Source organism: Bactrocera oleae, chromosome X, assembly GCF_042242935.1.
Source record: "Bactrocera oleae isolate idBacOlea1 chromosome X, idBacOlea1, whole genome shotgun sequence".
NCBI lineage: Eukaryota > Metazoa > Arthropoda > Insecta > Diptera > Tephritidae > Bactrocera > Bactrocera oleae.
This window is the reverse complement of record NC_091541.1, coordinates 33,877,454-33,900,885: the sequence shown is the minus strand read 5'-3', so window position 1 is coordinate 33,900,885 and position 23,432 is coordinate 33,877,454. Positions and strand designations below refer to the sequence as shown.

The 23,432-nt window shown below is 41.4% G+C and overlaps 1 protein-coding gene across 3 annotated transcripts in view; it reads left to right on the top strand.

The window, feature by feature from the left end:
• Gyf (GIGYF family protein Gyf) overlaps positions 1–17,806 on the top strand; it is a 33,619-nt gene extending 15,813 nt beyond the window's left edge. For 2 of the 3 annotated variants that reach the window (XM_036376711.2, XM_036376713.2), the window contains exons 2-8: positions 4,985–5,492; positions 6,678–6,854; positions 6,923–7,199; positions 7,258–11,388; positions 16,809–16,883; positions 17,151–17,305; positions 17,427–17,806. In XM_036376711.2, coding sequence (XP_036232604.1) covers positions 5,082–5,492; positions 6,678–6,854; positions 6,923–7,199; positions 7,258–11,388; positions 16,809–16,883; positions 17,151–17,305; positions 17,427–17,552 — 5,352 coding nt within the window. In that variant the 5' untranslated portion in view covers positions 4,985–5,081 and the 3' untranslated portion in view covers positions 17,553–17,806. The remainder of the gene's footprint in view (positions 1–4,984; positions 5,493–6,677; positions 6,855–6,922; positions 7,200–7,257; positions 11,389–16,808; positions 16,884–17,150; positions 17,306–17,426) is intronic. The other variant, XM_036376714.2, reaches the window with a different exon arrangement.
• The last annotated feature ends 5,626 nt before the right edge of the window (positions 17,807–23,432 follow it).

Genomic DNA, 23,432 nt, shown 5'->3' with positions numbered 1-23,432 from the left:
ATGAGTTAAGTTTCAGAATAGAATTTAAATTTCATATATTAACTGCAACCAAATACGAAATGCCCTAAACTTCCAGCCAATTTCAGCACTATTGTACACGGACAAAATTAATTAATTGCCCGTATTTTCAAAGTCTCACAAAATAAATTTTTAAATCATAACTGGCTCGGTATTCGAGCTATATGGACAGAAAAAAATGCTGAAATTAGTTTTAATAATAAGATTTTACTAAATTAAACTGCTTACTCAATATAATTTAATTATACCTTAGCCACAGCAAGGCGTGGCCGGGGTCTTGTAGTAATAAATATAAGTACAACAAGTAAGGAGGGACTAACTTCGTTCGAACATTTCATACTCTTGCGACTTGCAAGGATCAAATCTGGCGAAATACCTTCGGGTGTTGGCAAAACTTCCAATTATAAAATTTTGCGAAGGAATTCAACTTCATTGTTCGACGAAACTGAATGTTATACAATCAAATTTGTATTATATTATTGGTCATAGACTCAATTAGTTTTATAACTATAGTTTACCTCCCGTCAGCGAAAATTATAATAAAATCATCTTCAAAAAAGATATATCTGACATAAGCCAACCAAAAGGCTTAATTTAATATATTGAGTTAATGGGCAAAACGTCAACCAGAAGATCGGAAGTGATGATATTAGGGACATGAAGTTTGGACCAAGTTCTAAACCAATTCCATTCATGTTCAGCACTAAACCACATAATTTTTAAGTAAGCATTTTGACCAACCTAAACGTTTTAAAGACAGGTGGGAAGTCGGAAATCATTATATAGGGTATATTGCGGGCAGTAAAGGTCTGGGCTAATTTCAATAACTTTTGACATTACAGGTATATTCAAGAACATATCTTCAAGCAATTTTATAAATATAAAATGTATAACTCATACACTGTCTGCTAAATATGTCGGTTAGGGTTTTTTTTAGAATAACGATAATCATTATACCTATGTAATATATGGGGGTTTGGGTAATTCGGTGTCCAATGTCAGGTATATGATAGATAGGGGTAGTATTGAAATGCTTTCATTTATTACCACTTATTATTAAGATAAAATGATAATCTCTAAGTTTCATTAAGGTACCTCACACATCATCAATATATGTATGCGGGACAATGTCAATCGAATGTTTTAAAATTCTGATATTAGTTAAATAGCTACAAGGACAAGTTTTCACCCGATTTAATCAATTTTATGCACAAAGATACATTGTTATTAGAAAAACACGCTCTTTCAATTTCATTAAGATAATTCACATATGTCATTGATCGGTATTTGCGGTATAAGTCACCCGGAAGTTTGAAAATTTTTCTAATAGGTATATGGGGACTAAGAGAAATATTAATCCGCTTCAGCCCATTTTTGGTACACGGGCATATTATTATCAGATAAGGATTCTCTCGTGAGTTTTATAATATATCATAGATTGACCGATATTTTATAAATAAAAAATAAAAGTTCGCCATAGGAACTGCTTTAGATAATTTTTGGTCGACTTTGGTTGAAATCGGTCGAGCAGGTCTCGGGATATGGGTTTTCATCTAAATGAAGGCGGCGCCACGAACAGCGACAAATTTGGCAGCGGTCCATATACAGTTTTCTCCTATGATCTCGAGTTTAAAATTTTATGCTTCTGACGCATTTATTGATTTATTTCGTTTTTTAATAGCTTCTAACAGAAGCATTATAGGGGGAGTGGGCGGTGTTATCATCAGGTTTCATCCATTTTTACATTGTCGGCAGGGGTGCTTAGTGGATTTGTCTTGAGCGAAATTTTTTATTATGGCTTGAATGGGTTAAGATATAATATGTACATTAAACCACGTAGATGACGGGGCCACGCTCATTTTTCCAACATTTCCCACAGGTGCTCCAGTGCCAAGGAAAAAACGTGTTTTGAGTTTCATTTCGATGTCTCAAATTTTACTCAAGTTACAGGTGACGGACAGACAGACAGTCACTCGTAATTCTAATTGTATCGTCATCCTGATTATATGATTATCCTTGTTTTAAATGATACAAACAACCGTTATTATTATACTCTGTAGCAACATGTTGCAAGAGTATAAAAATATATTATACTAGAAGACCCAAGCCACGCTTTGCTGTGGCTAAGGTGCAATTAAATTATATTTGAGTAAGCTGTTTAATATAGTAAAAATATAAATATCGAAATTAATGTCGGTATTTTTTACTGCCAATATAGCCCGATTATATAAACAGTTTTGATTAAAGTATTATTATATTTTGTTTGTCTGGAAAAATACTGCCAATTAATTTTTTTTTCCGTGTACAATAGTGCTGTTGTTGTTGTAGCGGCAGAATTTTGTCGAGTTGACAGTCCTTGGCCGGAAAAAATCCGTGTCCGTTCCGGTTACGTAGACCCGACCGTTATGGGAACGGTTTACAATAGTGCTGAAATTATCTGACAACAAGCCTAATCCGATTGTAAATAGTATTTTGTTCATCTGTTAGTAATTGCTCACTCTTCGCGACAATTTTAGTTAAATTACATGGTCATATTGTTTATACTTCAATATCATTCATTATACTTTATTATACTCCAATATGTTTAATTAAATAACATAAATATATAATACACGACCCACTCGTCAACAGAATTGTGTAAAAAACAATAACATATCAGCAGTAAAAAAAAATGTCATTGACATCAAAAAATATTTTTTTTTTTTAATTTTCGATCGCCACCAAACCTTATAGGATCACTCGCTGGCCAACTTAAAGCTCTCCCGAAAAATTTCATTGAAATCGGTCCAGCCGTTTCAGAGTTTATAAGAAGCATACGTACAAACTTTCTATATTATTCATATATAATATAACAACAATCAACGTTGATGATCAATTTATTATTGATTATTAGTTATTGAGACCATTAATTTAAATAATAACTTAAGTTGGACCAAATTACATATATATGTCAACTTTCATGAATATCAGTTGATTCGTTTTTGAGTTCATTCGGAACATACACACGGACACTGAATTTTTATATATTAGGATTTTATAGTTCGTTCATATTATAGGCGGTTTATATACAATGTATTTTTATTTTCAGCAATCTGCAAAACGTTTGTATATTGCTGGAGGAATTTATGGATTATGAATTTTTATTTTATTATTTTTAATTTTTTTTGGTGTATTAAGTTTCCTGACTCTACAAGGTCGGTCGTCCGAATGCCTTGTATGTTTCAGGGTTATAATTCGTCGGAATTTTAACGTCATCGACGGAAATGTTGGGATCCAGTCCACTCCATCGCCCAGTTCGTAAATAGGGTGATCGTGGATTTGGCAGGAGAGAGTTTTGGGCTCAAAGGGTTTTTCTACCGAGATTATCTTCGTCAGTCAGTGTGCAGAATGTCGAATTGTCTATCTAGTCCGGCCACCATCTGTTTAGGCCACCACCATTGTCTCGCTCGCGATCAATGCAATCGCATAAAATCAGCTATCTCGATCTTGCTCGATAATCCGTTGCAGTTCAATTGTAGAAGTCGGGTTTGTCGCGATAAAGTTATAGTGATCCTGGGAGTGAGGGAGTTGTGTGCAGGTGGTGGTTATTTCAGCTGCATTACCCGTAGGTACGGTTGTCACACTTGGGGGTGGTTTGGCGACGCTATGGGTGGTTGTTGCAAGGGCAGACTCCTACAGCACGGGACAACATATGACAGACTTCACTCACGTGTGGTGCGCAGGCCGGAACACGTCGAGAAATGACACTAACCAGTGGAGGAATTGCGTCTCACTGATGTGATATCCGACGTATTACGGTCTGACACAGGAGTTTCCTTGTGAACCTCGCACGGGAATTGGAGCGAGATGCAGGTTGGGTTCCGTGTTGACCACTCGGCTGGAGTGGCGGCGCATTGCGCGAACTAAGTGTTGACCACTCCCCATGAGTCTTAAGACCTGAAAAGGTCTTAATATGGCTCCAACCATTGAAGAATTGCTTCTTATCGAGGCGATATTATAATGGAGCTTTTTAACGCAAACGCAGAAGAAAAATTCCATCGAGCTCGGGTTGGGCTCAATGCCAGCACGGGTCAGGAGGATACGGAGCAAGCCCGCTGCTTGGTGTTGATCTAATAATGATGAAAGCTTTGATTTTTTACTTACCCATCCTCGAAATTACAGCCCTTGACCGGTATCGTAGAACCGGCTTTTGTGGGAATCGTACAATACGGTCCCACGATCCGATTTCAGTTGTGCTTGGGTGAACGACGGTTAGTGTGTGTGGCAATGTTCAGAATCTTTTAATCAGGGGTGTTGTAGAATCTAATAGTTGTCGCAATCAGAATTAAAAACGATAAAAAAAATGTAGTAGGTGTCATTAATACAGATATTATTGGTTTAACATTCGAAACAGAAATTGTGTCTGTTTTGGGTGTCCAAAAACCAATTTTATCGGTTTTGATAAGAATAAAACACAAAATGTCATAATTATTGAGTTTGTGGAAAAAATCCAGATATTTTAAGAGGATTTACAAAATGTAATAAACGCAATTTAACACCAAAATACGTCTTTATTCAGTCGGTAATGTGATATAAATCTGTAATGTAAGTATGGACATATGCAAACATACAATTATGGTGCATCAAGTGGATTACTGTGAGCTCTAATATCTTCCTTTTAATTTTTTCGTTGCAATAAAATAAAAGCTAAATTAGCGCAACTTATTGTACAATTAAGTAGACTTAATTCAGTATTTTTAATTTATCAAATCTGTCTTGGATTCTGTAACACCGCTGAATATGTAATAAATTCTCATGATATTAAGAAACGTGTGTACCAAGTTTCATCAAGATATGTAAATTTGTACTAAAATTATTGCTTATTAAAACGGATAGGAGAAAAAAAGAGAAACTAATGTTCTGTTGTAATGGCTTCTGCTTTAATTATTTTTTGGGTTACTCATTGACCAATGTCTATTATTTGCAGCAAACAGTGTGTGCCGTAATTGATCAGAAGCTTTAACCATATACCTGCTGTTTTACACAAATAATATTTACGAATATTAATTTCCACTTCTGCAAAAATGACAGACTCAATGAAATTTGGTCCCGAATGGCTCCGTAACATGTCTGCGGATAGCACTAGTTCTAGTATGCTGTCTAGTGGAAGCACTGCTGGTGGAGGTGCCGTGATGTCCACTTCATCCAATTCAAACAACGGTGGTAATGGAAGTGGTCATCAATCATTTGGAATAACTTCAAGTGTGTCATCACCAGTTATTAGTCCATTTTCTTATGCTTTAGCTCCACGAAATACATTTCCAGAATTCCGTTATGGCCGTGAAGAAATGCTGTCATTATTCGATAAAAACTATAACATGCCTGAAATACTACCAACGTTTAAGAAGATATTTGTTGAGAAGGCGCAGTTGCCACTAGCTCTTACACCAAGCACAGATGAGGAACTGCTGCCACAGGTGCCACCTGTTACAACAGTAAGTATTTATATATTAATAATTTATGCCTTTATGTAAAACGAGAGCGGCCCAAAATGTGTTATTATCAGGCGAATTTTTTAAAACCAAAATTTTTAGTTCTATAAATTTTTAATTCCGATGTTGGGATTAGAAATTGAAATTTGAATTTTTAATAAATTTTTCGGATTAAAAATTGAGAATTTTATTTTTTAATTTAATAGTGAGAATTGAAAATTATTCCAAAATCAGAATTAAAAATGATAAAATATAAGTAGTTTAAATGTAATTTTATAATTCCCCGGACAGTCGGGTCTTTGTTTTTCTATTTTTCAATCTCGTGTTTGAGACTGGGGTTACAAAATAAAAAGAAAGTTAATCTATCAATCTATTTTTTTATGAATTAGTTTCAACCTTGGTTATTATTATTATATTTTATATTTGGTGAAAATTTGGAACTTTTTCTCTTTTCACTCCCCAAGATTGGAAATTTTTGATATCTTTAGTTCTATATCTAAGTTCGGCCCGAATATTCATACTCTCGCAATTTGCAATAATCAAAGGCGGAGCTTTTTGGCGCAAACACAACAGAAAAATTCCGCCAGGTCCGGACTGAACTTAATGCCAGCGTAGATTAAGAAAATGTGGATAAACCCTGCTGCTAGGTGTTGCTGCAATGATAGCAAACTGAACCTGAAACTTACCCAACCAAACGGATAAATCGGCAATATAAAACTTAGCTGGGTTAAATCCGGGTACAATCGTAACGTAGAACCGGCTATTGTGGGAATTGACTTGGTATATGATAGTACTGATAACCACAACTAGACTACATACTAATCTTTAATTCATAATTTATATTGCAAATTATTACCGTCCATTAGTAATGTTTTTGAATGCTTTCTTTGGACTTCGTGTAATTTGATTTGCGGTTGGAATGTACAAGTAAATGTGGTAGTATATATTTTTTCTATTGGACGTGGGTGGGGTTTAAGTCCTTAAAATGATAATTGGTTATATTAGTATATATCGTGTAATATTTTAATTATCCGCGAAATCTCCTTTGTTTCTGGCCGTAGCTTATGTGAATTCGTCATACGGTGCTGTGTTTGGATACATTATGCATTTATAATATGTCAGATTCGACAGTTTAGGGAACTTTTTGTGTATGTGTAACACGAGCTTTTAATTATTATTAAATTATAGCAACGGCCTTCATGGATGCAACGATCACCAGTTGGTTTCAATAACTCTACAAGAGGTGGGGGAAGAGGGGGCTCGGTAGATCGTGGTCGGATGCGTGGTAAGCCCAATTATCATCAAATCTACCAACGACCAGTTGCAATGTTCGGCGAAGATGATCCACGGTCAATACCGTTGAAGGTAACAACTTGTAGATAAGGAAACAAATTATTTCCATATTTGAAATTACTTTGTTTATCTTTGAATAGACTGAACGCGGGTGGCCAGAACGGAATGGGGGAGGCGATTCTTCGAGCATAGGGGGCAGCAACATGTGTGGCATCAGCTCAAGTTCGGACTGGAGTGGTACTCCAACTTTAAGTCCACGAAAAGAATTTTGTAGTCACCCTAGAAACTTGGAAAATTGGCGTCGTAATCGCAATGAGGATGGCTCGGGTGATGCTCCTAGCAGCGGCTTGGGCAGTACTGAAGGTTGGCGTGGTAATACTGGCACAGGCGGTAATTTCGCAGTAACACATCGTTGGGGTATATAATAATAAATCCCTTTCGGATTGCACCAAATATATTTTTAATCAATTAATAGGGCGTTCGACAAGTTGGCGTGACGAAGATATAGCATCGTCCAATATAACTGATATGGGGTATAGCGGTAGCGGACATAATTTGACAATGCAACGTTCTTATTCTACCATAACTACTGTGAACGAACGTGGAGGCTATATTAGCAGTTCGGCAAAAGCGGCACAGAATTCGTCAAACGGTTTTAGCGGCAATCAAGCTTCCGGTCGAACTTTGAACATCTTATCTGGTTTAAGTACACCGTTAGTACGTTCTTCTCAATGGAATAGTCATAGTGCTGGTATAGGTAACTCTTCAGGTGGAGACGGAGAAGACAATTTGCCGGAATGGGCTATGGAAAACCCATTGGAGGGCGGTGGAACATTTGATTCAAGTGGAGCGTTTCACGGTTCTGTGGACGATACAGAAAATGAAATTAATGAGAAACAAAGTCGAAAAAAAAGTGATTGCAGCAGTGAAAGTTCTGCACGCAATAATGAAGGGAGTAGCGTGAGAGACAGCAAATCCTCAGAAACTTCAACAGGGAGGACAACAGCATCTCTTGAAAACAAAAGCAATTTGTCTGACTCTTCTGAACACTCTCCTTCATGTACACCTGTAGAGAGTTTAATAGAACTGCCTAGTGAAAAGTCCTCAGAATCAAAGTCGGAGGCTATTGAACAAAAACCAGATACGAAAAAACATGCTTCACCTCAAACACAACAAAACCCACAAAACTCGGACATGTGTAGTAGAGATGTAACACTCACAACAGTTACATCTTCAAATTCTTATTACAGCATTCACAACGCGGCTAATAAAATTAATACTACTACTGACGGTAGTGGCAGTGTTCATCGTGATCTGTCAGATCGTATGAGGGAAGTTACTGATAATATGATCGAAAAACTGATTATGGAAGATGATACCATCGGTATTAGTGATAATAATGACTTAAATGTAATAAAACAGGACGCTCCACCTTTACCAGTACAGGTCACCGTAGCACCACACACTCCTGCAGCTAATAACTTATGTGCTCCTAATGCCTTTACAACTGTAGCTGCCATGCTTAAGCAACCACCGCGTCAGCCGAACGAAGGTCCAGTCTCGGTTTCTCCGACTTTAGCACCAGTCCTCACCGATGGTCTACACAAGGGCATACAACTTTTCGGTGGAGGAGTAGTAGTGGATCACGCTACAATGCAGCATCATCACATGCAACAGCAGCAACTGGCAGCTGCTGCAGCAGCAAATATTTCATCAGTTGGTCATTCTTCTCACGGTATAAATTCTACAACCTTAACAGCAGGACCAACTGACCTTTGGTATTATAGAGATCCTCAATCAAAAGTTCAAGGTCCATTCACAGCGATCGAAATGACTGAGTGGTATCGAGCTGGCTACTTTAATGAGAATTTGTTTGTACGCCGATTTTGTGATACGCACTTCCGTTCTCTGGGGGAATTGATAAAGATTTGTAATGATAATATGCCTTTTACTCATAGCCATTTAATACCAAATTTAGATAACATGCATTTAGCTAATCCTCCTGCACTAGGGCAAGCCCAAAAGCCCCAAACAACTGGAGATTACAGCCTAAAGCAACAGACTCATCAGCAAGCTGAACGACAACAACAACAACGTGATCAAATTAAAAGCAATTTGAGTCCCTCAGCTGATTTTTTAAGCGGCAATGTCAAAAATATTATACCTGTTGATGTTTCCAATATGTACTTACAGATGATACGTCACCATGAGATGTTGATATATAACGAATTTTCGGAGAACGAATGTTTTCAACAACTAACACCTTCAGAAAAGGAAGCTGTGGTACGACAAAAGATGCAACTGTATGTAGAATATTTGCCAAATAGGTCTGGTTTAAGTAATTCATTAGCGGCTATGAATCATTCGGGGGCCACAAACCAAATGTATGACATTATAGATGGTGCCAAAAATGATCTAGTGTTTAGTGGCACTGGAACTACAGGATATCCAAATGTTCCACAGCAGCCGCCACCGAATACGTTTTTGGAACAAGATGACTTCCTTCTGAGAACACAACAGCACCCACAGCCTATTCAAACTGTATTTAATAATAATCCATTTGCAAATGTGTTGCCAACTGTCGTGGAAAATAGTAGTTCTGGAAAACTTAATCGTGTAATTGAGGACCAAGCGGGAAATGAGTTACTTAATAATTTTAACATGGGAATGTTTTTACCTTCAAATCATAGTGATCAACCTATGCTTCCAAATCCGAAACCTCAAGAGTTCATTGGCACTCCTAATTCTGATTTTCTGAATGAAGCACAGTTGTTAGTTGCCAGAAATTCTTTAGGTCAAAACAATTCTCTCGCACTTTCATGGCTACCGTCAGTAGCTATTCGAGCTTCACATCAATCTCCCAATGAGTGGCAAAATAATTTATTGGTAGGAATCCCAATGACAGTTGCGTCGGTTTGTAACTCTAACCCCGCCAATGCCAATAATATGACACAAGAAATTCAGCAACAGACGGAACAACATCCACAAAAAATTATTCCAGCATCTATGTGGGATTTACCCACTTTGGAGCACACTCAAGGTGATCAGATAAAATCACTACAGCAAGTGGAATGTGAACCCATAAACTATGAAAATCATAAATCTTCGAATGTACTACCTACGCCTGCTAGGCAAGATCATTCCAGCGTAAATGATGAACCGCCCAAGAAGCTCACTACTACTCCTGATAAACGTGCTGATACACCAACAGAAATTCAGCAGCAGAACTCACCAACAGTGATACTGCCAACAGCATCACCTATGACCAAACAACTCAAAGATGAAACTGTCGGTAAACAGCATAATGGTAGTACAAAACGTGCAATTAAGCAAAGCATAGTAACCAGTAAGAACTTAAAGGTGTCTGAGGATAGTGCTTGTAGCAAAAAAAATGAAGACGATCGACGTAGAGATCAAGCCGACGATAAGCGTCGGCAGAAGGAAGACAAGAAACGTCAGCAAGCAGATGAGGAAAAACGCCGCCAACAACAATTAGATGATGAAAAGCGTCGACAAATGCTTGAAGAAAAAGAACGACAGCATCAGATTCATGCTCAGCGGCGACAAGCAATGTTGGGAAATAACACCAATGCAAATAATTCTTCTGGTTTAGCCGAATCAGTGGATTCAACAACTTCAAAACCTTTTAAAGAAAATCAACGTATACAATCTTCGGTTGCACCATGGTCTACTCAAAGTAATTCAGCTTCATTGAAAGGTGGGCCATGTCTAGCTGAAATACAAAAAGCTGAAAGACGCGAACGCCAAATGGAACAGCGTCAAATGGAAATGTTTCTCAAACGAGTTCGTGCTAGCGCTACCGCTGCTGTTGAAGCATTTGATTCCATGTTAAAATGGAACGCACCTGTAAAGGACGTCCCCGTTAAAAGTTTTGCGGAAATACAAGCAGAAGAAGCTAAGCGATTAGCCAATGAACAGATTGAGATGCAGCGTCGCAAAGAACAGGAACAGCAGCAAGTCACAGCTGCCATGAGTGCAACTAGTAATGCAGGTGGTGGCTCCAATAATATTTCGGCTATATGGTCAAGCACAAAAGTTTGGGGATCAACAAGCACAACTGGTTTCTGGGAAGAACCTATCAAATTTAGTGCTGCGGTTACTGCTAATAGCAATTCTGGTGGAGGACTTCCCGTAGCCTTTAGCTCTATAAACAATACTATAAGTAAACAATCTTCAACCGGACAACAAAAACTGTCATCATCCGCTTCTGCCGGCAACGCAACCATTACTGCTAGTGGGCCAATTGCAAACCAGCAGCAAAATGCTTCACGTAACTTACGTAAAAGTCAAACTGTGTCTATTATGCAAAGTGCTGGAACCCAAAATGGTAAAAGTTCTAAAAACAACAACCAACAACCAAGTAACAATGCAGGAAAACCAGGTCCACCTAATAAAACTCTACTAAGAGCTATTGGAAATAATGTTGATGGAGGTATTGGCGCTGATAGAAGAGCCTTGACCAAAAATCAGTCAAACATTGGGTCTTGCCGCGCCACCGCCCCTAACAATAAACGAGATGATTATGAGACCGAGTTTATTGCCTGGTGTACAAAAAGTCTGAACAACATGAATACAAAACTGGATGGTAAATATTTAATTATAATAAACAGTTTGGTTTATTCACTCCATTGCCGTTGCAAATGTAACAATTAAGTTAGTAATGCTTTTCTGATGAGACTATTAGAAATTGTAATAATGTAATATTTATTTACATAATTATTAGTTCCAGTTCTAGAAATAATATATATCAAATAAATTTAAGGTACGTTACATTTGCGTTGTCAAGGCCGCTTTCGATGTCCAGGAAGTCGTTGAGTACTCCCTCTCCATATTTAAAAGCACTCCCTAATCAACTAGCACAGTACAGTGTTACCTTCCTAATTTACTTGTTGAGTGTTAAAGGTGTAGACTGAATAGCTTACGTACTAGCTTACTGACTGGCAAGAGTTTCGGTGATCAAAAGAAAATACTGGTACTCTTGTTTGTTTTTGGTTCGAGGGGTTGCCTCCTTTCGGAGTCATTTTATTCTCACCAGAAACATTTTGTTTCATAGTAGAATGTTGTATAAATACCCAACATGATTGTAATCGAATATGGCATGTTGAGTCCTACGCAACATTTTTATTTTAAAGTTCTGCCAACACCTAAAAATTTTGGCTTTGATCCTTGCAAATTTCTAGAGTATAATGTTGGGTTACATTAGAACTTAGCTCTTATTTACCTGCTTTATTATACAATTTTGCAGGCACTTGCAAATATTTCTACACCTGTGATTCTTGCAAATAGAGAGTGAATAATTTTCCCGAGTTTGGAAGGGCCAGCTGATCATAAGTTGTATTATTCTGAATTTAATGATTATTAGAAAATTGGCGAAATCTAACATCTAAGTTGTGAAAGTACTTTTGATAAACTAGTTTTTATAATCTGGTAATTAACGTTTTTAGACTTATTTTATTTCGATAAATACGAACATTCTAATCGCTTTTTCTTGTGAAATAAGAACTGTAACTTCGTAATTTCAATATAATATAATACAACATGAGTTTACATGCAATATAATTGTTACTTAAAAAATAAATAATTAAAAAAATATAAAATAATAAATCATATAGACTGGCTAAATGATGTGATAGAGATAGAGGTGTCGAGATCGGTAGAGTATACCCCCACCCCTACCACGCAGTCCATTTTGGATCCGTCGGTATAGATTGAGGTAGTATCATCCTCCCCTATTATACCACTTCTCCATTCACGTCTAGAGGGAATCCCCACCTGAAAGTGACTATTGAAATCTAAACTTGGGAGGATATGTAGTCTGCTTTGCGGTTCCATCCTCCTAATTCCTTAATTGTAATAGCAGAGCTTGCTACCACTTTCAATGCATACACGTCTATGGGCAGCTGATTTAGGAATGTATTGAGTGCATCATATTTCATTTAGTTTTCTGATATTATACTGTTTCTTTAATGCTGGCCATCAAACCAGTGCTCCATACGTTAGAATTGGTCTAATGACAGCTTAATATTCTTTTGCAAGTGTAGTAGGCCACATTCCCTTTATTTATTCGTTTTTGAATGTTAATCTTCCGATTCAGTTTGGTATCGACACCGCCAGGTGTCTATCTGCAAAACATATATTGTTAAAGGCCCCTTCTACGTCAAGAAAGGCCGCCATTGTATAATAATGCTTGTAATGTAGTGACTTCAATTACATTAATCACTTGTAGTAGGGAAGTTTCGGTTAATCGACCCTTTATGTATGCATATTGTGCATTCGACATCACTTTGACTCTTTTCCAGTTTCTCGGTATGTAGTATAGTTGGATGCTGGCCTAATATATCTTTTCTAGCCTTGGAAACATTGGGTCCTTTAGCTTCTGCATCATTATGGGAATAATCCCATCCGGGCCTACCGCTTTAAATGGCAAGAAGCTGTTTATAGCGTATATAATCTTCTCCTTGCTTATTACGCGGTCATATTGGTCCTCGCAAGTAGTTCCGGTTGTACCTCCAATGCGTTTTGCTGGTTTCCAGGGAAGTGCATTTTCATTGAGTTCCTCTAGGGATTCTTCTGTGGAGGAAATCCACGCACCGTCCTTCGTCTTTAAGTAAAGTATATTGATATGTTCCCTGGACAATATCTTACTCAGTCTTGCGTATTCTTTGCAGCTTTCTATCGATGTGCATAAAGATTTCCATGAGTCCGCTTTTGCTTTTCTGACTGCTTTTTGTATTGCTTCAAGATGTCTTTATAAGGTTGCCAAACTTTGGTTCTATAACTTTCATTGAAGTCTTTTCTCAAGTATTTGCTATTTTCAGAGCTTTTTTTTTTAGGCTATCTTGATAAATTTATCCTATGCTGTTCTTCTGGGGTTTCGATATTAGAGGGGAGTATTGGGTTTCTCGCAAATGTTGAAAACTATCCAGGAGTGATCCGACAGGGATGGTTCCTCGGACAATCTCCAGTCATCAACAACCAGACTTCTTGCTTCTGTCGACAGCGGAGCTTCTCCATATGGTGCGTCTTGCGTTGGCGTCATACCCTATTAGAATGTTCTCCTTGCTGTTCTCCTCTGTTAATCTTATTGAGATGCACGTCCTCTTACCTTCATTTTGTTTGTAAAACATGTTGTAACTACTGCTATTTAGCCCTTTGATTTTGTTTTGGTTCACCCAGGGCTCTTAAATTGAGCTGGGATCAATGCAGATTAATCTGCACGCATCTAAGCTTCTGGGGTATCTCGCTGCTCTCTTATAGCGACATCACTTAGCAGCTGGCTGGCGTCGTCGACCTTTTCCGTTTCAATTCCCACAACAGCCGGTTCTACGGAACCGGAATTGACCCGGATTTTATTCGGCCAAGGGCTGTTATTTCGGCGATCTAGCCCTGTTTGGATCGGCAAGTTCTAGATTAAGTTTGTCGTCATTGGAGCAACGCCTAGCAGCAGGGTTGCTCCGTATCCTCCTGACCCGTGCTGGCATTGAGTCAAACCCGTGCCCCGAGGAATTTTATTGCTGCGTTTGCGCTAGTAAGCTCCATCCAAACTCCACCTCGGTTAGGTGCAATACATGCAATGGATGGAGCCATCGTAAGACCTGTCCAGGCCTTCAGACACACAGGGAGTGGACCACGAGTTACGTGGCCCCATGCTGTCAACGCAATACTGCGACATCTGCCTCAACGGCTGTGCAACCTGCACCATGTTCGCGCACTGCGCCGCCACTCCAGGCGCGGGGCCAAGATAAGACCTCCACGGCCCTATGGAGCTCACACAGACAGCATGACTCCCAATCTGACCTCGGTCGAGAAACCTCCGACTTTATTTCTGTGGACGACCGCACTTTTGTTAACTTTAACAAAGCTAACTGGGTCGGCTTCACAGAATTTACCGAGAGCACCTTCAACGCACTACCCATTTCTACGGCGAGCGTTGGCGAGCGTCAATTCCGCAAGGTGATCGCTGCTGCTACTGCTCACTTCATACCGGCTGGAAGAATCGCGGAACTCCGCCCTAATTTCCCAGCCGAAGCAGCTGTACTAACAAACGAGCGCGACACCTTACGCCATGCCGATCCCTGTGATCCCCGAATAAGGAATCTCAATTTGGAGATTCGGCAAATGGTAAACCATCATAAGCGGACAAAGAGCACCTGAAGTCCTGCAACCTCTCCACCGGTGTAAGTAAGCTTTGGACTACTGTCAAGGCCCTGTCAAATCCGAGGAGACATGAAGATCGGGTTGAAATTCAATTCGATGGCCATGCCTCCTCAGATCCGAAGAAGTGCGCGAGCTATTTTAGCCGGCAGTTTACACTGCACCCTGCGCAAAATGCCAAAAGACTGCGCACCACTTACCTTCACCGATGGGGAGGTTCAGAGTGCCATCACAAAGGCCAAATCGTCCAAATCCATTGGCTCTGACGGAATAAGCATGCTAATGCTAAAACATCTAGGCTCGACGGGAGTAAGCTACCTCACCAAAGTAAACGGCTACCTCTCCGATCTTTCTCGCTTCTTTTCTGCAAGGAACTTAACACTCTCCCCCACTAAATCCACAGCGACCATCTTCACCAATTGGACAAAGGAGTACAGACTGGACCTGAACATTTCAGTCGATGGCACAAAAATTCCGACAGTAAATAACCCTAAAATTTTAGGCGTCACTTTGGACAGTCTGTGCTCTTTCACTCCTCACACGACCGCGATAACTGCCAAAGTACAGAGCCGCAACAAAATCCTCAATTCGCTTGCCGGCAGCTCATGGGGAAAGGACAAAGAAACGTTGTTGGCAACATACAAGGCAATCGGCCGGCCGGTCCTCAATTATGCAGCCGCAATATGGTCGCCTGGATGCAGTGACACGCAGACGAAGCAGCTCCAGACCTGTCAAAACACTGCACTCCGGACTATCACGGAATGCCTCTTGATGTCCCCAATCGAACACCTACACAGTGAAGCCCGTCTGCTTCCGGTTAAGGAACATAACGAGCTCCTCTACAAGCAGTTTCTGCTAGGATGTTTTCGTAGAAACCACCCCTGCAGTCGTCTGCTTGTAGCAGAGCCGCCTTTCCTCGATTACGTCGACGACATTAGACAGTACGCCGACCGGACTTCGGACGCAACGAACTTCAGACAGGCACTGACCGTCATTCACAGTGGAGCCATCAACACCTTCATCGACTCCCTCTCAGTGAATCACGTATTACGAGTCAAACCACCACCCATAGCAGACATAGAGCTCGATTTGCCTCGCAAAACCAGAGTGACCCTCGCGCAACTTCGTTCTGGATTTTGTAGCAGGCTTAACTCCTACTTATCCGGAATAGACCCCAACATACCAAACACATGTCCTGCGTGCAATGAGTCTCCGCATGACACAAAGCACCTCTTTGCATGCCCAACAAACCCCACTCATCTAACACCCTTTTCCCCTATGGCCCGACCCTGTCGAAACAGCTCGTTTCCTTGGCCTCTTGTTAGATGACCTCGACGACAACCAATCTGGAATTTATCACCTAAACGGAAACTAGGTAACCGTTACAACAACAACAACCTCTTCCGTGTCGTCTTCGTCAGCCGCTTTGTCGCCTTGAGAGATTTTTAGCCTGCCCTTGCGGGTACGAAAGTTGATTTTGTTTTCAGCTCTCGATAGAGCCCCGTCGACACCTCGCATATGGCCACTAGTAATGGTTTGCTGGCTTTGTTGGTTTTCTCCTCATTTTTCATCTGTCAGTCGTCTATACCTGATATAGCCTTATTTTGCAGCTTGATGCCCCGCAGAAGCTTTTCGCCTGGCTTCTCTAGAGGGAGTAGTTAAATGCGAGTAAGAAGCCTGCTCGGAATGTCCTTGTAATATTTATTCATCCATTTACTCTTGTGGGAATCATGAGGTATCCTTCTTAGTTCGTAACAGGAATGTGCGTTCCCGTTATATTTTGAAAACTAACTTATTCTAATTAATACTTAAGCGTTCATCTTAATTTCTTTATGCAATTTTTTGTTTCAGTGCCTACTTTTGTAACATTTTTACGAGATTTGGAATCACCATATGAAGTTAGAGACTATATACGAATGTATTTAGGTAAGTACTTGATATTGACCTTTTTATATTAACCTGTGTTCAGCAATACATGTTTAAAATTCTAAATTCTGGTCATCATTTGGTCACAACGTCTAGAAGTTGAATTTTTGCATACATATTTCTTACTTATATATTATTCTGAAACAATTATCAGCAGAAAAAGTATTAGAAACCACAATACATTTTTTGAGAATTTTTTAGTTCACATAAGAAGTTTTGTTACCTTTTTTCCTTTGCAAACTCCAATATTAAATAAATAATTTCTAGGTGAAAATAAAGAGTCTACCGACTTTGGGAAGCAGTTTCTAGAACGCCGCAGTAAATATAAAAACTTGCAACGTGCACAAAACGCTCATAATGATGACATGTGTAAACCAGCACCTGCCATAACACCATCTGGCAATGATAATTTCGACAATAAGGTAAGATACTTATGTTTTATTGAATTCTTTTGCTAAACTATATCGGGCAAGTATTGTAACAGTTTACATAAATCATAATTTGTTGAAGCTATCTTTGATTCCTTTTTTTCGCGCTTCACAGGGAAAACAAAAGAAAGTCAAGAAGAATAAAATGACTAAACTGGACGCACGCATTTTGGGCTTTTCCGTTACTGCTGCAGAAGGTCGCACGAATGTTGGAGATAGAGCGTACGTGGATGCGCCATAAATATAGTGCCCGAAAACATTTTAGAACCACTTCAAAACGCGCAAAGAAATTAGCTCTTGAATATTTCATACCGAACTAAAACATCAGCTGAGAAACAAGGACGTAGATTATTCTGACACAATAGCTATTATGAGATGAAACGAATAACACATTTATTTTGTTTCCATTTACAATCTTTGCATTAATATATTTTAAACTTTAACTGAATTATGCGTTATATATATTTTGTTAAATAAATTTCCTTTCCTTAAAAAGAAACCAAAACTTAACATTTCGTTAAAAAAGATTCCTCTCCACGCATATCAAATGTAACAGATAGTTGGTATTACCTATCAGTTCTAAGGTAATTAAACAAATCAAAAAACGATTATTATAAAAAAATTAAACGCATAAATTTTATTTACGTTCAATCAAAGAAGTCATATATATTTTGTTTTGAAATCACAATTCTTTTTTTTTTTTTTTTTTTATCGTTTTGTGACCTATACTTGAACTAAAACCTGGTCAGTAGGAAAATTAGAATTATAAGCTAAAATATTCATCCAAGAAAAAAGGAAAATGAGAGTTTTTTGGATTTGAAAAAAGCAATAAAATAATAATCCTAGTCATTGCTGGCATTGACGATTATGAGCTCTTACAATAGTTCGACTTACACGTCCTAAGACCGCGTCTTCATAGGGACGGAATCCGCGCCGCTCATCAGTCAGTCAGCACAGGACTGTAACAGCGATCAAACGCTTGACACGACACTTAGCAATGAGTCGATCCTCTGGCTAGTTGTAGTGTCCTGAGTTGTGAACGCCGTACGTTAAGGGTGAGCTCGGTAGTGAGTCGACAACACAGTCTCCTGTAATCCGGTAGTATTTTTCCACGGCTAGACACGAGCTGCGGTATAATCGCGATCTAAGCCTACACGAGCGCCGGCAGAAACATCTAGGCGTAGTCGTCGTAGCACACACGTTACGGCGGTAAGGAGTGAATGTCTCGCAGTGAGTCGATCCTCTGGCAGGCATTTCACTCCTTAGCGTGCGGAGGCTGGAAGCCACGCGTGAAGTGGGTAGTGAGTCGATCCTATGACCTGCTCCACGCTTGGCATCGCGGCCGCTGCCACTGCCCTCCATAATTCCGAGTGATAGTGACGCGCTAACGGGCCACGTAAACCGCTACTCTGTCATAGCGCTATCATCGGGTGATGCTACTACAACACGGATTTATTTATTGCGTAATAAGAAGTTGAATAAAGGACGATTTGTAAAAGAGCCCCACAGTTTACAAATTTATTGTAACGAACCCTGGACACGGCGAGTATATCTCAGCAAATCATAAGAAGCAGGGGGCAGCAAAAAGCTTCGTTACAACGTCACATCAGTCAAGTGCAATTCCTACACTGGCTGGTGCCACTTTCTGTCGTGTTCCAGCCTGCGCACCACACGTGCACAACACCGCGCAATATCGTTTAATCGATGGTGACATCGACTGCAGGGACACTACCCTTGACTGTCAGGGTATGGCGGTCCGGTCAGGTGATGTCGAGCTCGAGATATTTAATATATACATCCCCCCAGTTGCATGTTGCCCTACAGGATATCATCCGAACATAGGTGCGCTGCTTCGTGGTGAAATACGTTTAGTGCTAGGTGACTTTAACGAGCACCACGATTTTTGGTACTCCTGTCTGTCAAACGATCGTAGGGGGATGGAGCTGGCAAAACAGATTGACGATTCGACATTCAGAACAATGAATGACGAAGCCACCACCAGAATTATGGGCACCTGTAATAGCTCGCCAGATATTACCATCGCTAGCGGTGGTCTGATAAATAGCATAACCTGGCGACCTATGCTAACTCTCGCATCAGACCATCTGCCCATAATTATCTCGATCGAGAAACCTCCTGACTTTATTTCTGTGGACAACCGCACTTATGTTAACTTTAACAAAGCTAACTGGGTCGGCTTCACAGAATTTCCTGAGAGCACCTTCAACGCACTATCCATTCATACGGACGTCATCGTTGGCGAGCGTCAATTCCGCAAGGTGATCGCTGCTGCTACTGCTCGCTTTATACCGGCTAGAAGAATCGCGGAACTCCGCCCTAAATTCCCAGCCGAAGCAGCAGTATTAGCAAACGAGCGCGACACCTTACGCCTTGCCGATCCCTGTGATCCCCGAATAAGGGATCTCAATTTGGAGATTCGGCAAATGGTACATCATCATAAGCGGACAAAATGGATAGAGCACCTTAAGTCCTGCAACCTCTCCACCGGTGTAAGTAAGCTTTGGACTACTGTCAAGGCCCTGTCAAATCTGAAGAGACATGATGATCGGGTTGAAATTCAATTCGATGGCCATGCCTCCTCAGATCCGAAGAAGTGCGCGAGCTATTTTAGCCGGCAGTTTACACTGCACCCTGCGCAAAATGCCAAAAGACTGCGCACCACTTACCTTCACCGATGGGGAGGTTCAGAGTGCCATCACAAAGGCGAAATCGTCCAAATCCATTGGCTCTGACGGAATAAGCATGCTGATGCTAAAACATCTAGGCTCGACGGGAGTAAGCTACCTCACCAAGGTCCGCAACTTGTCGATGTCCACTCTTCAAATACCCGATGTGTGGAAAGTCGGAAGAAGTCGGAAGAGTGGTCCCATTACTAAAACCTGGTAAACCCACCAACAAAGGGGAGTCTTATCGACCGATAACTCTCCTTTCCCCAGTAGTGAAGACACTTGAGGCCTTGTTACTCCCGTCATTCACTCACCCCCTGAGCCTAGCAGATCATCAGCATGGCTTCCGAAAAGTGCACAGCACCACCACAGCACTTAGCGTCATAAACGCCCGGATAGTTTATGGCCTGAACCAGAAGCCACCCTGCGAGAGGACGATCCTCGTAGCGTTGGACTTGTCAAAAGCTTTTGACACAGTCAATCACACAACGCTACTTGAGGACCTAGAACAATCAACGCTCCCTCCAGGGCTGAAGCGGTGGACTATGAACTACCTGAGCGGTCGGCATTCATCCGTACTGTTTCGAGGTCAAAACTCCAAACTTAGGAAAATTAAACAGGGGGTTCCGCAGGGCGGTGTCCTCTCCCCACTTCTGTTTAATTTCTATATTTCGAAACTCCCTCAGCCACCAGCGGGAATTTCAGTGACCTCGTACGCTGATGACTGTACGATATTGACGTCGGGCAATGGAATCGATGGCATGTGTTCAAAAGTAAACAGCTACTTCTCCGATCTTTCTCGCTTCTTCTCTGCAAGGAGCCTAACACTCTCTCCCACTAAATCCACAGCGACCATCTTTACAAATTGGACGAAGGAATACAGGACCTGAATATTTCAGTCGATGGCACAAAAATTCCGACAGTAAATAATCCTAAAATTTTAGGCGTTACTTTGGACAGTCTGTGCTCTTTCACTCCTCACACGACCGCGATAACTGCCAAAGTACAGAGCCGCAACAAAATCCTCAAGTCGCTTACCGGCAGCTCTTGGGGAAAAGACAAAGAAACGTTGTTGGCAACATACAAGGCAATTGGCCAGCCGGTCCTAAATTACGAAGCCCCAATATGGTCGCCTGGATGTAGTGACACGCAGAAGAAGAAGCTTCAGACCTGTCAGAATACTGCACTCCGGACTATCACGGGATGCCTCTTGATGTCTCCAATCGAACACCTACATAGTGAGGCCCGTATGCTTCCGGTTAAGAAACACAACGAACTCCTCTTTAAGCAGTTTCTACTGGGGTGTTTTCGTAGAAACCACCCCTGTAGTCGCCTGCCTGCAGCGGAGCCATCTCCTAGGAACATCAAGAGGTCTTTCCTTGATTACGTCGACGACATTAGACAGTACGCCGACCGGACTTCGGATGCAACGAACTTCAGACAGGCACTGACCACCATTCACAGTGGAGCCATCAACACCTTCACAGACTGCCTCTCAGTGAATGGCGTAATAGGAGTCAAACCACCACCCATAGCAGACGTAGAGCTCGAGTTGCCTCGCGAAACCAGAGTGACCCTCGCGCAACTTCGTTCTGGATACTGTAGCAGGTTAAACTTCTACTTATCCAGAATAGACCCCGACATACCAAACACATGTCCTGCGTGCAATGAGTCTCCGCATGACACTAACCACCTCTTTGCATGCCCAACAAACCCCACTCATCTAACACCCTTCTCCCTATGGTCCGACCCCGTCGAAGCAGCTCGTTTCCTGGGCCTCCCGTTAGATGACCTCGACGACAACGAATCTGGAATTTATCACCTGCATCCAAACTCCACCTCGGTTAGGTGCAATACATGCAATGGACGGAGCCATCTTAAGACCTGTTCAGGCCTTAAGACACACAGGGAGTGGACCACGAGTTACGTGGCCCCATGCTGTCAACGCAATAGTGCGACATCTGCCTCAACGGCTGTGCAACCTGCACCATGTTCGCGCACTGCGCTGCCGCTCCAGTCGAGTGGCCAAGATAGGACCTCCACGGGCCTAATGAGCTCACACAGACAGCATGATTCCCAGTCTGACCAACCTCCTCCCCCAACCTTCATCCAGCTTCAATCCTCGTGCGAGAACCACCCAGCAACTCCTGGTTCCTCGCACAGTCTGTTTCGTGTGTCAGATCGTAATACGCCGAAATGTCACATCAGTCAAGTGCAATTCTTGTACTGGCTGGTGTCACTTTCTGTCGTGTTCCGGTCTGCGCACCACACGAGAGTGGAGTGTGTCGTATGTTGCCCCATGCTGTAGGAGTCTGCCCCCGCAATCACATACAGTGGCGTCGCTAATCAACACCACAGTGCGACAACCGCCCTTGCGGATAGTACAGCTGCAACAACCACCACCAACACAAACCCCACTCACCCCTAGGATCACGACTGGACACCCGCGACAAACGCGACTCTTACAATTCAACTGCAACGGACTCCAGAGTAAGATCGAGGAGATAGTTGCATTCATGAGCCGGGAGCGCGTAACGATAGCTGTGGTCCAAGAAACCAAGTTAAACAGCCGCTCAGATCTTCTGAGTTGTGCAGGTTTCAACGTTTGACGTAAGGATCGAGAGCGAGATAATGGTGGAGGCCTAGCCTTCACATTGCACAACACCTTTTAATATATACATCCCCCCAGTTACATGTTGCCCTACAGGATATCACCCGAACATAGATGCGCTACTTCGTGGTGAAAACCGTTTGGTGCTAGGCGGCTTTAACGCGCATCACGATCTTTGGCATTCCTGCCTGTCGTAGGGGGATGGAGCTGGCGGAACAGATTGACGATTCGACATTCTGCACAATGAATGACGAAGCCCCCACCAGAATTATGGGCACCTGTAATAGCTCGCCAGATATTACCATCGCTAGCGGTAGTCTGATAAATAGTATAACCTGGCGACCTATGCTAACTCTCGCATCAGACCATCTGCCCATAATTATCTCGATCGAGAAACCTCCTGACTTTATTTCTGTGGACAACCGCACTTATGTTAACTTTAACAAAGCTAACTGGGTCGGCTTCACAGAATTTACTGAGAGCACCTTCAACGCACTATCCATTCATACGGACGTCATCGTTGGCGAGCGTCAATTCCGCAAGGTGATCGCTGCTGCTACTGCTCGCTTTATACCGGCTAGAAGAATCGCGGAACTCCGCCCTAAATTCCCAGCCGAAGCAGCAGTATTAGCAAACGAGCGCGACAACTTACGCCATGCCGATCCCTGTGATCCCCGAATAAGGGATCTCAATTTGGAGATTCGGCAAATGGTAAATCATCATAAGCGGACAAAATGGATAGAGCACCTGAAGTCCTGCAACCTCTCCACCGGTGTGAGTAAGCTTTGGACTACTGTCAAGGCCCTGTCAAATCCGAGAAGAC